This window comes from Tachysurus fulvidraco, chromosome 3, assembly GCF_022655615.1.
Source record: "Tachysurus fulvidraco isolate hzauxx_2018 chromosome 3, HZAU_PFXX_2.0, whole genome shotgun sequence".
Classification (NCBI taxonomy): Eukaryota; Metazoa; Chordata; class Actinopteri; order Siluriformes; family Bagridae; genus Tachysurus; species Tachysurus fulvidraco.
The window spans coordinates 13,352,993-13,369,405 of record NC_062520.1 but is presented as its reverse complement, the minus strand read 5'-3'; the positions used below and the strand labels follow the sequence as shown (position 1 = coordinate 13,369,405).

At 39.2% G+C, this 16,413-nt stretch overlaps 1 protein-coding gene across 26 annotated transcripts in view; it reads left to right on the top strand.

Moving 5' to 3' along the window:
* The window catches only part of plecb (plectin b), a 108,581-nt gene that overhangs the window by 90,920 nt on the left and 1,248 nt on the right, over positions 1-16,413 (top strand). For 20 of the 26 annotated variants that reach the window (XM_047810951.1, XM_047810949.1, XM_047810956.1 and 17 more), the window contains 11 exons: positions 16-199; positions 333-353; positions 1,097-1,254; positions 1,339-1,514; positions 1,620-1,758; positions 2,370-2,726; positions 2,896-2,979; positions 3,061-3,165; positions 3,311-3,409; positions 5,803-8,946; positions 9,244-16,364. In XM_047810951.1, the coding sequence (XP_047666907.1) occupies positions 16-199; positions 333-353; positions 1,097-1,254; positions 1,339-1,514; positions 1,620-1,758; positions 2,370-2,726; positions 2,896-2,979; positions 3,061-3,165; positions 3,311-3,409; positions 5,803-8,946; positions 9,244-15,363 (10,587 nt within the window). In that variant the 3' untranslated portion in view covers positions 15,364-16,364. The remainder of the gene's footprint in view (positions 1-15; positions 200-332; positions 354-1,096; positions 1,255-1,338; positions 1,515-1,619; positions 1,759-2,369; positions 2,727-2,895; positions 2,980-3,060; positions 3,166-3,310; positions 3,410-5,802; positions 8,947-9,243; positions 16,365-16,413) is intronic. The other 6 variants (XM_047810946.1, XM_027148939.2, XM_047810940.1 and 3 more) reach the window with 2 other exon arrangements.

The window sequence follows — 16,413 nt, the reverse complement described above, 5'->3', positions numbered from 1 at the left end:
GTGATTGTTTTGTAGCTGAAAACCATGAAGGTGGATGAATATCGGCAGATTTTGAGGAATCTAGAGCTTCACTACCAGGATTTCTTGAGAGACACTAAGAACTCTCAGCTCTTCAGCCCAGATGAGCGCATGCTGACTGAGCAAGACTACAAGAAGACAACACAACACTATGAGGAACTGCTCCGAACAATGGAGAAAGGTGAGCCCAACTCTCCATGCCTGCTAGCCTGTAAATCTGTTTTTATCGAAGTCCAACACCAGCTAAAAGAATTAATGGAAGAAACAATGGTATTAGTTTGTACTGCGTGGTAACTGTGAAATTCACCTTGCAGGACGGCTTATCAGAGCAAAGGGTGAGTTGCATCCAGGTAGATGTAGGATGCTTTTATAGGATGTGATGAAAATTTTCATCAGCTACAAGATGAAGCTCTAAACCAGATGCTTGCTTTTGTACTGTGCTAAATATCGAGATTAAGCGAGTGAACGCATGGTTTGTGTTTCTTTTTTACGTTGAGAAATTTGTGCTTCTCATGATTTTTTGCTGAAAAATGTCTTAATGATCACAGTAAAGGAAAAATTTTTAAGCCAAAAACCAGGTGTAGTAAAATTTCTAAAGCCAGTATGTGTTTTGGTTCAGTGCTTATGGCACGCATGTTGGATGGTGCACACAATGCTACATTGGGGAAACTGTGGAAAGTCTGAAGGGTAAAGTAGAAAATCTTGTGGGTGAAAAATTGTGCAGTGTATGTATTAAATTTTTCATTGTATGTAACATAACAAATGAATGAAATTGAATGAATGAAATAGCTGAATGAAATTGAATGAATGTTTTTCAGCCTCAGCTTTGTAATTTATCTCAATTTTTTTTTTATCTCTCTTGGCCCAAACTGTTATGATAGAACTACTAATTAACTGTTAACCTGAGTTATCCGTTTAGCTTCCCATCAAAATAAGGTGGTACGTTTGGTTAGAAGGTACCACACTGTTAACTCTCAGTGTACAGTAATTTCAGTGCATATTCAGGGCTTTTTATTTGCACCAATTTACCCATTATGCTGTTTGCTGATCTGTGATAATTATTCTATCCTTCCTACAGGTGACCAGGATGAGTCAGTGTGTAAGACCTACATCACACAGGTCAGAGACTTGCGTTTGAAAATTGAGGACTGTGAATCTCGCACAGTGGCCCGCATTCGCCAGCCAGTGGAAAAAGATCCACTGAAAGACTGCCTCCAAAAGGCCACAGACCAGAAAGTAAGACCCGTGAACTCTAAACTTTATGTATTTATTTATAATTTATATCAGATAACCATCAGCATATGTATTTTGCTCTTGCAGAAACTGCATGTGGAGCTGGATGGCATTAAGCAGAACCTGGATAAGGTGGCTCGGAAAGCAGAAGAGGTACTCGCCTCTCCTGAGCAGACCAGCACTCCAGTCCTCCGCTCTGAGTTAGACATCACACTGCAGAAGATGGACCATACTCATTGCTTGTCTTCAGTCTACCTCGAGAAGTAATAAGAACCTACTGTATCTTTCAATTGTTCTGGGATTTTTTCATTCATTAATAAAAGCTGTTTCATAAATGAGGATATTTACTAGCACAATTGTTATCCTAGGCTAAAGACAATCGAACTAGTGATTCGCAATACACAAGGGGCCGAGGACATTCTCAGAAAGTACGAAGATGAACTCCGCAAGGTTTACACCGTCCCAACAGATACCACAGAAGTGGAGACCTACCGTACTGAACTCAAGGTGACTGCAATGTCAATGTCACAGATGAGATCACAAAATGTCTTTGTCCTTTCTCTAATGCACTTACAAACTGCCTGTTACATTTAGTTTTGAAAGTTTAGGTTTAATTAAAAAATATATATATTTTTTTTACATGTATATGATATTTTATTTATGAAGGCACACAAGTATATAATCAAATATGATATATATATATAATAATAATATTAATAAGAATATTTCATCTTAAACATTTTTAATGAGAGGAACAAATTGCTAATCTGTCCAGTTGTTTAGTCAGATTTTTATTTATTTATTTATTTAACCCTAACCCTTTATTAATTTTGTTTACACAAAGCATTTTTTGAAAATATATTTTTTAGTTATCCTGAATTTATTATACATTTATGATGCATTTATTACTTTTTATGGACCTCTAGGAATCTAGGAAGTCTGTAAATAGTCCTACAAACTCACATGGCAACATTCATGTGAGCCAGTTATATCTTATACAGTATTTGAGATGATTGAGTAAAGAACTCCATGGCACACAGCCAGAAATAGGGCAGCTCTATCAGAGCCATCATTGTATAAATGTGCATGTTTCTTATATTTATCCCTGTTGTTTACAGAAAATGCGCAGTGAGGCAGAGGGCAAACAGCCTGTCTTTGATGCTCTTGAGGGAGAGCTGTCTAAGGCCACTGCCGTGAGTGAGCGCATGGCCCAGGTGCACAGGGAGAGGGATGTTGAGCTTGATCACTACAAGCAGCAACTGTCCAACCTACAGGAGCGCTGGCATGCCATTTTTACCCAGGTTGACCTCCGACAGCGCGAACTGGAGCAACTGGGGAGGCAGCTGGGATATTACCGTGAAAGCTATGACTGGCTTATTCACTGGATCACAGATGCAAGACAAAGACAGGAGAAAATCCAGGCCACACCCATTGGTAACAGCAAGACCCTGAAAGAACAACTGGTTCAAGAAAAGGTGCCATTTCACACTTCATTGCTTATTTAAGAAAAAAACAAAAAAAAATATCATGGAATTGTAGCATATAAATCTAATAAAATATATTTCTTATTAAGGGTTTGGTTGATATCATGAGGGAAAATTCATTTATTTGAGAGAATAAAGGCTGTGAATTTCTTCTTTACAGAAACTTTTGGAGGAGATTGAGAAAAACAAAGAGAAATGTGACGAATGCCATAAATATGCTAAGGCATATATCGACACTATTAAGGTGAATGCATGTTTGTATGAGTTGTTATTCAAATCATGCTTTGTTCATATAGTATATTAACAAACTATCTGTCTATTTCAGGACTATGAACTTCAGCTGGTTGCTTACAAAGCACAGGTAGAACCCCTGACTTCACCATTAAAGAAGACCAAGATGGAGTCTGCCTCTGATACCATCATTCAGGAGGTGAGTACATTTTTACAATTGCTGCCTTTATTGTCTTCTTTATGATATTTCAATCTTTTTAGATAATTATTTGTTTTTTAAAAGACCCTTTGTGTATACTGACACTTCAAACACTATATTGAACATTTTTTTCCTCCCTAATTAGTATGTAACTCTGAGGACTCGCTATAGTGAGTTGCTGACCTTGACCAGCCAGTACATCAAGTTCATCACAAACACACAGAGTCGCCTAGAGGACGAGGAGGTGCGTGATTTGTTAAAGAAACTTACCAAACAAAAACAACACACTAACCCTAACTGTCTAGCAACTTACTCACCACCAAAACTTCATGTATTAACGTGTGGATGACTGGACGTTTGGAATTATTCGGTGTTGAGGAAAGAAATATCAGAAGAATATAAAAAGAACTCAACCATCTCAGCTAATTTTTTTGAAGAGTTGAAAGAGCCAGAATATAAAATAATGCTTTACATGCATCATGTCAAATTTACAGATTTAAACATACCTTAGATCTTTGGTGAGCAATGCCAGGGCAAAAAAAATGATACTCAATACAAATGCTAATAATTAGCTAATAAATTACATCAATACAATATAAAATTTTCACATTACATCTATGTCATATCCCCAAACCATACATAAAAGTCATTCAGTGGGTATAAAGACTTTTCCTTTATACTTTTCTTCTTTTACACTACTTTCTCTCAGTCAAAGCCTGAAGATTCTTACCTTTCACTGAATAACAAACTTCTGTCCCCATTTCTTAACCCTAATCTTTTTATTTCTTTGCTTCTCTTAACTGCTTGCCAGAGCTTTGTCATGATGATTGCTTATCTTGCTTGGGCACTAAAGAGGTAAAGATTTCTCTTTGCTCATGTCTTATGGGTTTTTTCACCTTTTATTCTCTAAAACCTGATTATGCATCATTCATTTTTTTAGCTAAAATTATCCAATTCTCACTTTTACGTCTGCTCCCAGTAACATTATCTGTTAAAATACAGTGTAATCTGCACAGTCTGAATTGTCAGGCACAAAATATTGTTGCTAACTTACATACTGAATTACATATTTAGCATATGATTCAGTGAGAATTAGATATATTATAATTCTGTCTCAAATATGCAATTTTTTGCTTTTGCTGGCTGCTTTAGAAATGAGTTTAGCTGAGCTAAACACAATGTCCTGAATACTGTCCTTTCTGTCGTTTACACAGTATAAACATTTCCTACCTATTCTTACATTTTTAATTTACCTTTAATACCTTTTCAGCAGTAGTCCCATGTGTCCTTTTCTATTTCTCTTCTGTTTACTCTATTCTCTTTACATTAACTGCATATACATTTCACATTCGTTATCATTTTTATACCATGACACATTTTCTCAATTCTGATTGGTCAGAGGTTATTCACTCAACAGTGTAACAAGGCAAATGATATTGTGTATATTAATGCACACATTAATTTACTTCAATTGTTTTTATACTATACTAATTTACAGGATGGTGAATATCATATTAATACATGTCACATAATTTAAAAATGAACAAATTTTATTTTGATATTTAACACAGAAATATATATAAAAACTCACTATTAACTTCACTATTGTGGTGAAGATCTTGGTGAGAAGACGTTTATTTAACATTCGGACTTTACTGATAGCATTTGGTAACTGTCAGTAACCAAATAGGAAAAGCTAGTGTCTTAACTTTAAGGAAGAGGAAAAAAGAGAGAGGATAGTGAGCGACCAATGGCCACTGTTTACAGCAACTAATACACAAGTTGGGAGATTAAGGTGTTGGCTTTGTGATAAAGGTGTTGGTCTCCCAACTGGAAGGTTGTCAATTTGAATCCCAGGAATATTACACTGCCAATAAGCTTGCTCATGTGCCCCTGAGCAAGGCCATTAATTTTCAATTTCTCAGGTGTATAAAATGAGGTAAAATGTAAGTTACTTTGGATAAGGGTGTCTGCCAAATGCTGTATATGTAAAGGTTGAATTAGAGACTAAAAGGTTTCATGAATATTCCACTATAAAAATATTACATTCATAGTATCAGAATAAACAATTCAGTGTTTATATTAGTAATTAAATATATCAACATTGCCATGGTATAAGATTAATAGAACACACTGGGGTGTGCTTTTCTAGAAAAATGAACAATTGCAATAATCAGTTGATTATTTTCTTCCTTATTTTCTGACAGTAATCCCTGCCATACTATAAGTGAAAATCTTTAAAGATTATTTTAAAATGTGTTTTGTCTTTATACAGATTAATTATGTCACCTTGTCTATGAATGTACAGTTCTAGCCTCATCACTGTATTTACATTTCAAGCTTTACTGACGATTTTAGTAGCCATTTGACAGCTTAAAATGAGCCAGTGCACCAGTCGCATGATATTGCTGTTGAAGTGATTGTTGCTGTGAATGAAGTGTCTGCTGCCTTCGTACATTACTTATAACACATTGCCATGCATTAATTGTTTGTTTTTGATTTGAGAAATCCTACCTTAACATTTGTCATGTGTGCATATTTCTTTGTGCTCGAAAATAACCTTAACCTTAATCATAACTCCCTGTCATGCTTGCTCATAATCATAATTTTCTTTACCATTTGCTTCCACTAATACAGAAAGCTGCTGAGAAACTTAAAGAGGAGGACAGGAAAAAAATGGCTGATATGCAAGCTGAGTTAGAGAAACAGAAGCAGCTAGCTGAAGCACATAAACAAGCTGTTGCCAAATCAGAGAAAGAGGCAAAGGAGCTCAAAGTCATGATGGAAGAAGAAGTTAGAAAGAGAGAGGTTGTTTCTGTGGATGCTGAGAGCCAAAAGCAAAATATTCAGCAAGAGTTGCATGAGCTCAAAATAATGTCAGAACAGCAGATCAAATTAAAAAGTCAGCTGGTGGAAGATGCTCATCAGAGTCGATCCAAAATAGAGGAGGAGATACGTATCATCAGACTTCAACTTGAAATGACATTAAAGCAGAAATCCACTGCAGAGGCAGAATTGCAAAAGCTAAAGGACAATGCAGCAGAGGCAGAACGACTCCGTAAAGCAGCTCAGGAGGAGGCTGAGAAACTCCGCAAACAGGTCACTGAAGAAACTCAGAAAAAACGTGAGGCAGAGGAGAAGCTAAAGCTTAAGACCGATGCCGAAATTGAGGCTTCTAAGCAGAAGCAAAAAGCCTTAAAGGACCTTGAACAGCTCAGGATGCATGCAGAAGAGGTGGAGAGATGCAGGAAACAGGCTGAGTTGGAAAAAGAACGACAGATCGTGCTTGCTCATGAAGCAGCACAGAAAAGTTCAGCTGCTGACCAAGAGCGCAAGCGCATGTCATATGTTGAAAAGACATCGAAACTTGAAGAATCACTTAAAGAAAAGCATGGAACTGTCATTCAGCTGCAAGAGGAAGCTGAACGCCTCAAAAAGCAATCTGAGGATGCAGATAAGGCAAGAGTGGAATCTGAAAAAGAGCTAGAAAAATGGAGGCAAAAAGCCAATGAGGCCCTTCGCCTAAGGCTCCAGGCTGAAGAGGAAGCCCACAAGAAATCTCTTGCCCAGGAAGAAGCAGAGAAGCAGAAAGAAGAGGCTGACCGTGAAGCAAAGAAGCGGGCCAAAGCTGAGGAGTCTGCCCTGAAGCAGAAAGAAATGGCAGAACAAGAACTGGAGAGACAGAGGAAACTGGCTGAAGGTACAGCTCAGCAGAAGCTCTCTGCTGAACAGGAGCTCATCCGTTTAAAGTCTGACTTTGAGCATGCAGAGCAGCAGAGATCCCTGCTTGAGGATGAGCTTTACCGCTTAAAGAATGAGGTAAATGCTGCTGTGCAACAGCGGAAACAGCTTGAGGATGAACTGGCCAAGGTAAGAAGTGAAATGGACATACTTCTACAGCTTAAAGCCAGAGCTGAGAAAGAAAGTATGTCTAACATTGCAGAGCGAAAAGAGCTTCTTGAAGCTGAAGCTGCTAAAATGAGGGAACTTGCAGAAGAAGCAGCTAAACTTCGTGCGATCGCCGAAGAGGCTAAAAGGCAGAGACAGGTAGCCGAGGAGGAAGCAGCCAGACAAAGAGCAGAAGCTGAAAGAATACTGAAAGAAAAACTTGCAGCTATCAACGAGGCTACCTGCCTAAAAACAGAAGCAGAGATCGCACTCAAAGAGAAAGAGGCAGAAAATGAGCGTCTGCGAAGGAAAGCTGAAGATGAGGCATACCAAAGGAAAGCTCTTGAAGATCAAGCAAGCCAGCACAAGCAAGACATTGCGGAGAAACTACAACATCTCAAGAAATCTTCTGATATGGAATTAGAGAGACAGAAAGGAATTGTAGATGAAACCATCAAACAGAAACGAGTTGTTGAAGAGGAGATCCGTATCTTAAAACTTAATTTTGAGAAGGCATCATCGGGTAAGCTTGATTTGGAACTTGAATTAAACAAACTAAAGAATATCGCAGACGAAACCCAACAGAGTAGGTTGCGGGCCGAAGATGAAGCCGAAAAACTTCGAAAGCTTGCCTTGGAGGAAGAAAACAGAAGAAGGGAAGCTGAAGAAAAAGTTAAAAAGATTGCTGCTGCAGAGGCAGAGGCAGCTCGACAGCGGCAGGCTGCGCAAGAAGAGTTGGAGCGTCTCAAAAAGAAGGTAGAAGAGGCCAAAAAGCAGAGGGAAGAAGCTGATAAAGAAGCTGAGAAACACATTGTTGCAGCAAACGCAGCAGTGCAGAGATGTAATGTTGCTGAACAGCAAGCCCAGAGTGTCCTTTTGCAGCAAAAGGAAGACAATCTTGTACAAGTGAAACTAAAGGAAGAGTATGAGAAAGCTAAAAAGCTTGCTGAAGAAGCAAATAGGGCCAAAGAAAGGGCAGAAAAAGAGGCAGCGCTTCTTCACCAAAAAGCAGAAGAGGCAGAGCTTCAGAGGCAAGCTGCTGAAGCTGAAGCTGCCAGCCGAACCGAAGCACAGAAGGATGCTGAGAGAATGAGAAAAGAGGCTGAGTTAGAAGCAGCCAAGCATGCTCAAGCAGAAGCTGCTGCACAGAAACAGAAACAACAAGCTGATGCAGAAATGGCGAAGCAGAAATTGCTGGCGGAGCAAACCCTTAAGCAGAAGTCTCAGGTTGAGCAAGAGCTTATTAAGGTGAAACTGCAGTTGGATGAAACTGACAAACAGAAATCCCTCCTCGATGATGAGCTTCATCGCCTTAAGGATGAGGTTAGTGATGCTGTTAAACAAAAGGCCCAAGTAGAGGACGAGCTATTCAAGGTTAAAATTCAAATGGAGGAGCTTGTTAAGCTCAAGCTCAGAATAGAAGCGGAGAATCAACGTCTAATCAGAAAGGACAAAGATAACACACAACAGTTTCTGGCTGAGGAGGCTGAGAACATGAAAAAGTTAGCCGAAGAAGCTGCCAGACTTAGTGTAGAGGCTCAGGAGGCTGCACGCTTGAGACAAATTGCGGAGTCTGACCTTGATCAGCAAAGGGCACTTGCTGAAAAAATGCTTAAAGAAAAGATGCAAGCTATTCAGGAAGCATCCAAGCTGCGAGCTGAAGCTGAAATGCTACAGAGACAAAAAGACTTTGCACAAGAGCAGGCACAGAAGCTGCTGGAAGACAAACAGCTGATGCAGCAGAGACTTGAAGAAGAGACCAGAAAATTGGAAATACAGCACTTATCCAGTATCAAAGAAACTGATGAGCTACGCACATCAATTGCTAAACTTGAAAGAGAAAAGGATAAATTGAAAAAAGATGCTGAAGAATTGCAGAAAAAGTCTAAAGAGGTATTGTATTAATCATAGAATAAATATGCGGCTTATGTCATTAACCCCCTCCCTGAAAACTAACATTGCTTAAATGAGAATCTAAAGATTTTACTTGTTACTCTCATGTTCTCTGAACAATTTTCTTAATTAACTGTTTTTTTTTTGTTATATTCTCTTCTTTACACTAACTGTATAATATAATACTTTAATCAGGTATTTTTACAATATATTTGGTTTGTGTAGAGATGTGGTGTTTTGTGTTATGTGATGTGATTTAAGTATTGTGATTTTATAATTATTTCTTTTCTACTCTAGATGGCAAATGCTCAGCAGGAACAAATTAAACAGGAGAAAACAATACTTGAGGAGACATTCATCTTCGAAAAGGAGCAGTTGCTGAAAAAAGAAAAACTAATTGAAGATGAGAAAAAGAAACTAGTAAGCCAGTTTGAAGAAGAACTGAAAAAATCCAGAGCTCTAAAAGATGAACAAGAGCGCCAACAAAAACAAATGGAAGACGAGAAGAAAAAACTTCAGGCTACCATGGATGCTGCTCTTAAGAAACAAAAGGAAGCTGAAGAAGAAATGGTCAATAAGCAAAAACAGATGCAAGAGTTTGAGAAGAAAAAGCTTGAGCATGAAAAACAGCTTGCTGAAGAAAACAAGAAATTACGTGAAAGACTTTTGCAGCTTGAAATCATTCAGCAGCAAAGCGTGATTGTGGAGACCCAGTCTAGAGACCTTAATGGACAGAGTGTTGAAACTGACAGTACAAATGGAGACTCTGCTTTATGTTTTGATGGCATTCGTGAGAAAGTTCCAGCAAGCCGCCTGCTAGATGTAGGCCTTATAAGCCAAAAGGATTATGATAATTTAACCAAAGGCAAGATCACTGTGAATGAGCTTAGCCAGACAGAAAAACTTAAAACTATGCTTAAAGGCAGTAACTGTATTGGGGGCTTGATTGTCCATCCAAACCATAAAATGCCCATTTATGAAGCCATCAAAGAGAAGAAAATTTCCCCAGGGACTGGTATAGTCCTGTTAGAGGCACAGGCAGCCTCTGGATACATTATTGATCCTATTAAAAACAAGAAGTTATCTGTCAATGAGGCAGTGAAGGAAGGTCTAATAGGCCCTGAACTTCATAACAAAATGCTATCTGCTGAGAAAGCTGTGACTGGTTACAAGGATCCCTATACAGAGGCAAAGATTTCACTCTTTGAAGCCATGAAGAAAGGTCTTATTTTGGAAGATCATGCCATCAGACTGCTTGAGGCTCAAATTGCAACAGGAGGAATCATTGACCCAGTCAACAGCCATCGTGTACCAATTGAAACAGCCTATAAACAAGGTCAATTTAATGCAGAAATGAACAAAATTCTCCAGGACCCCTCTGATGACACAAAAGGATTCTTTGATCCAAACACCCAAGAAAATCTCACATACTTGCAGTTGATGAAGAGATGTGTCACAGATCCTGAAACAGGATTACTTCTCCTACCAATTTCAGAAACGGCTGCCCTTAATGCTAAAGCATTCACAGATGAGGAAACTAAGGATATTTTCAGTAAGACAAATGTGTCTGTGCCATTTGGAAGATTCAGAGGAAAGACTGTTACAATTTGGGAGATAATAAGCTCTGAATATTTTACGGAAGACCAGAGAAAAGATTTAATTCGCCAGTACAAAACAGGCAAAATTACAGTAGAAAAGATCATCAAAATTATAATCACTGTTGCTGAAGAAAAAGAGAAAGCAAATGAGCTTGCATTTGATGGCCTTAGAGCATCTGTTCCCGCAACAGAGCTACTAGAATCAAAAGTTATTGACAAAGATCTTTATAACAAGCTACACAAAGGAAATAAGACTGTCAAAGAGGTATCTGAGATGGAGTCAGTACACAAAGCTCTGAAGGGTTGCAACTGCATTGCAGGAGTAGTCATCGACACAACTAAAGAGACAATGTCATTCTACCAGGCTTTGAAAAAAGATGTGATGAGGCCAGGCCCTGCTCTTGCTCTCTTGGAAGCTCAAGCTGCATCTGGATATATTGTAGACCCTGTGAACAAGCAGAAGCTTACAGTAGATGAAGCTGTAAAAGCAGGTGTTGTTGGCCCTGAGCTACATGAAAAACTACTGTCTGCAGAAAGAGCTGTCACTGGCTACCGGGATCCTTACACTGGAAAAACTGTCTCTCTCTTTGAGGCAATGAAAAAAGAACTGATTAACAAAGACCAGGGAATCAGATTTCTTGACGCACAACTGGCAACAGGAGGCATCATAGACCCAGTTAAAAGCTACCACATTCCACAAGAAATTGCCTACAAACGGGGTTACTTTGATAATGAAACATATAAGGTCTTGACTAACCCAACAGAAGACATCAAGGGTTTCTATGATCCAAACACACAAGAGAATGTGTCCTATCAGCAGCTTCAGAAAAGATGCATTACTGACAAAAAGACTGGGCTTCAGCTTCTGCCTTTGTCCGAGCAAGCAATCAATGCCAAAGAGGAAGAGAAATACACTGAAGCACAGTCCAAAGAAGCACTGACACAGGCATCAGTAGAGATTCAGAGTGGACCATTTAAAGGCAGAAAAGTTACCATCTGGGAGATAATCAATTCTGAATATCTTACTGAGGAACAACGACTTGATTTAATCAGGCAGTACAGATCTGGGAAAATTCAAATTGAAAAGATTATAAAGATTGTAGTTACAATTGTGGAAGAGAGAGAGGCCAAGAAACAAGATCAGTCCGGTTTCAAAGGTCTTAGGGCTACTGTCCCAGCAAAATCCCTTTTGGAGTCCAAAATTATTGATAAATCTACCTATGACTTGCTTCAACAAGGTAAGAAGACTCCAGATGAAGTCAGCAAAAACAACAATGTTAGTAAGTACTTACAAGGCTCTGATACCATTGCTGGCATATACCTTGAACCTACAAAAGAAAAGCTTGGCATTTATCAAGCAATGAAAAAGAAACTTTTGAGACAGAACACAGGAACTGCTCTACTTGAAGCCCAAGCTGCTACAGGATTTATTGTAGATCCTGGAAAGAATCAGTTTCTCACAGTTCATGATGCTGTTAAAGCAGGTCTTGTGGGACCTGAACTTCATGAAAAACTTCTCACTGCTGAAAAAGCTGTTACTGGCTACAAAGACCCATTCACAGGCAAAATTATCTCCTTGTTTCAAGCCATGCAAAAAGAGCTCATACCCAAAGACCATGCCATGCCTCTATTAGAGGCACAGATTTCCACTGGAGGAATTATTGATCCAGTTAACAGTCATCGGATTCCCGTTGATGTGGCATGCCAGCGGGGTTATTTCAGCAAGGAAATGGCCAGCATTATAGCTGAACCCTCAGACATAAACAAGACTTTCTCTGACCCTGAGACTGATGAGAATGTGACATATAAACAGTTAAAAGACAAGTGTATGACAGATCCTGAGACAGGCTTAAACCTCTTACGACTATCCAAACCACAGGCACCAACAGTGGTTGAAAAGACTTACCTTTATACTGAACAACAAACCCAGAGCGATCTATCTACTACTCAGTTGGACTTACCAATTGAAGGTCTTCCTCAAGGTTCAATGTCCCTCTGGGATGTTATGAACTCAAATCTACTACCAGAAGAAGAAAGGACAAAACTCCTGGACGAATATCGTTCTGGCAAATTAACTAAAGAGCGAATGATTATTATTATCATTGAGATAATGGAGCAGAGAGAAATCATCAGAGGGGAGAACATCAAGTCGTGTAATACGGGCAGACGCCGTGTCACAATTGAAGAACTCTACAGTGCCCGTATAATTGACATAGAAACATACAACCTGCTAAAGCAAGAGAAGAAGACCATTCGTGAGATCATGGAGTTAGACAGTGTTAAACAGTACTTGTTTGGTACTGGTAGCATTGCTGGTGTGGCCCCTAATTCCAAATCTAAAATCAGTATTTATCAGGCAATGAAGAGAGGGCTTCTGAATCAAGAAGATGCAATTGTCTTCTTGGAAGCCCAGGCAGCCACTGGGTTTATCATTGATCCTGTCAAGAATGAGATGCTTACAGTTGATGAAGCAGTGCGCAAAGGTGTGGTAGGGCCAGAAATTCATGACAAACTTTTGTCAGCAGAAAGAGCAGTGACTGGGTACAAGGATCCATACAGTGGCAAAATTATTTCCCTTTTCCAGGCAATGAAAAAGGGCCTTGTGCAAGATGACTATGCTTTAAGGCTACTTGAGGCTCAGACAGCAACTGGTGGTATTATAGATCCAGAATTCAACTTCCATCTGCCAGCAGATGTTGCCACACAACGTGGCTATATCAACAAAGAAACATATGAGAAACTCACTGATGAAGTTAAAGGATATGTTGATCCTGTTAATGAAGAAAAACTCTCATATGCACAACTGCTCAAGAGATGCAGGCTTGATAAAGATGGACAGTATTTGCTGCCTTTAGCAGAAAAAAGACCAATGTTTAAGGGTCTCAGAAAAGAAATCACAATTGAAGAATTGATACGCTCACAGATTATTGATGCCGAAACTGTCTCTGCACTTAATGATGGTTTGTTAACAATTGAAGAGGTGAGCAGTAGGCTTAAGAAATACCTTGAGGGCACAAGCTGTATTGCTGGAGTGTTTGTGGAAACAACTAAAGACCGTCTTTCCATATACCAAGCCATGAAGAAAAATATGATCAGGCCTGGGACTGCCTTTGAATTGCTGGAAGCCCAAGCAGCTACGGGATACATCATTGACCCAATTAAGGGTCTTAAGTTAACAGTTGGCGAAGCTGTGAAGATGGGGATAGTGGGTCCAGAATTTAAAGACAAGCTCATGTCTGCTGAACGGGCTGTAACTGGATACAGAGATCCTTATACAGGTAAAACCATCTCACTATTCCAGGCTATGAAAAAAGGTTTGATTCTCAAAGACCATGGAATTCGTCTTCTTGAAGCTCAGATTGCTACTGGAGGTATCATTGACCCAGAAGAGAGCCACCGCTTGCCTGTGGAAGTGGCTTACAACCGTGGATTCTTTGATGAAGAGATGAATGAGATCCTCTCTGATCCATCTGATGACACCAAGGGCTTTTTTGACCCAAACACTGAGGAGAATCTAACCTATCTGCAGCTAATGGAGAGATGCATTATAGACCCAGATACTGATCACTTGCTATTGCTCTTAAAGGAGAAGAAACGAGAAAGAACAACATCCTCCAAATCATCTGTTCGCAAACGCAGAGTTGTTATTGTTGATCCTGAGTCAGGCAAAGAAATGTCTGTGTATGAGGCCTATCGCAAAGGCCTCATTGATCACCAAACATATCTTGAACTTGCAGAGCAGGAATGTGAATGGGAAGAAATCACAATGACATCATCTGATGGTGAAGAGAAGTCCATAATCATTGACAGAAGGTCGGGTCGCCAGTATGACATTGCTGATGCTCTGGCAAGAGGTCTTATTGATCAGTCTGCTCTTGATCAGTATCGCTCTGGCAACCTTGCCATTACAGAATTTGCTGACATGTTGTCTGGAAACATGGGTGGCTTCCGTTCACGGTCATCATCCATTGGATCCTCTTCCTCCTATCCAATGAGTCCAATACCATCTATCAAAACACCCACAACTCTGTGGAATGATCCAACTGAGGAAACAGGACCTGTGGCTGGCATTCTTGATACAGACACTTTAGAGAAGATTTCAATCACTGAAGCGATGCACAGAAACATAGTGGACAGCATCACTGGCCAAAGACTGCTGGAGGCACAAGCTTGCACTGGTGGCATAATAGACCCATCAACTGGGCAAAAGTACTCTGTTGTTGATGCAACTAATAAGGGACTTCTAGATAAGATAATGGTTGACAGAATTAACCTAGCACAGAAAGCCTTCTGTGGATTTGAGGATCCTAGAACCAAAGTGAAAATGTCTGCTGCACAAGCCCTTAAGAAAGGCTGGCTGTATTATGAGGCTGGTCAGCGTTTTCTGGAGGTACAGTATCTTACTGGTGGGCTTATTGAACCAGAGGCTGAAGGAAGAGTATCTCTGGAAGAATCAATCAGGAAAAGCATTATAGATGCTCGCACAGCCCAGAAGCTAAGGGATGTGAGTGCTTATTCCAAATACCTTACATGTCCCAAAACTAAACTGAAGATCTCCTACAAGGATGCAATGGACAGAAGCATGGTTGAGGAAGGAACTGGGCTAAGATTGCTAGAAGCCTGTTCACAGTCTAGTAAAGGGCTTTACAGTCCATTTAACATAAGTGGTGCCGGGTCTGCAACTGGCTCAAGATCTGGATCCAGGACAGGATCTAGATCAGGTTCAAGAAGAGGTAGCATTGATGCCACTGGCTCCGCCTTCAGCTTGAACTTCTCCTCATCTTCCTATTCATCCAGCAGTTATTCTCGCAGATTCTAATACTGCCCCTGTTATGCATTTAGCCCAAACTCCCACAGCACTGTCAGTGATACAAGCTTGTAGCTTCAAAAAGACTAGATTTTAAATTAATTCCCCCACTACACACTACATCTGCGGAAAACAAAGATTTATTTATTCATTTTAATTTGCATGATTATGATTGTTCTAGAAAAGTGCATTCCAGAAACTACTGTTATGTTCTTATTGGAAGCTGGTGACAGTGTCCCATTATATGTAGTTTGGGTGCTTAAATACTATGCATTGTATAGCCAACCATGACATTTATTCATCCTCACAGTTTTCTTCTAACTTCAGATCATTTTTTATATACAAGTAATTTTGGAAATTTTGCTCATTACTCAAATACCACTGCTGATTTTATAGGAAGTTATTATAGTTAAATACATCAACTATCTAGTTATTTTTTACAGAGAGTATTTTTATTAACTACTACTTTTTGCTTGCATTCGTACTTTAATTTAAGATGTCTTTATATTTTACTTGGATTTGCTTTCAAGTTAACAAACCAGGAAATATGCCAAAATGGACAAGAACATTATATTAACAAGATTTAAAGTATACACGTGTTTTTTATGCATGTATATGGCTGGTTAACAGAACATGCCATCATGGAAGTAGTGTTCAGCAAATATTATTGCAGAATGTATAGAGAGAGATATCACATGACATTTTGATGTTAACACTGGAGGTGGAAAGCATACTTAATGTAACATCAAGTATGCCACTATTGTGCATCTCACAACCCATACTTATTCCCTAATATGGAAGTATACACCTTATTTATTATCATCGATTGTCCTTTATAATATAATAAATAAGAGCACCAATATCCCCTGTCACCATGAAACAACTGCACAGTTCACAGTCATTTCATTCAAGCATTCCTGGTGTATTGTGCCAAGAAGGATTAAGATGTCCGACCCTACCTCTACTCATAGCATCTGGACAAACCTGAATGCGATGCTGAGCATTTAATACTTGTAAGTGAAATCAAGAATATATATTAAAACCAGATCTCTTCTTTTTTTG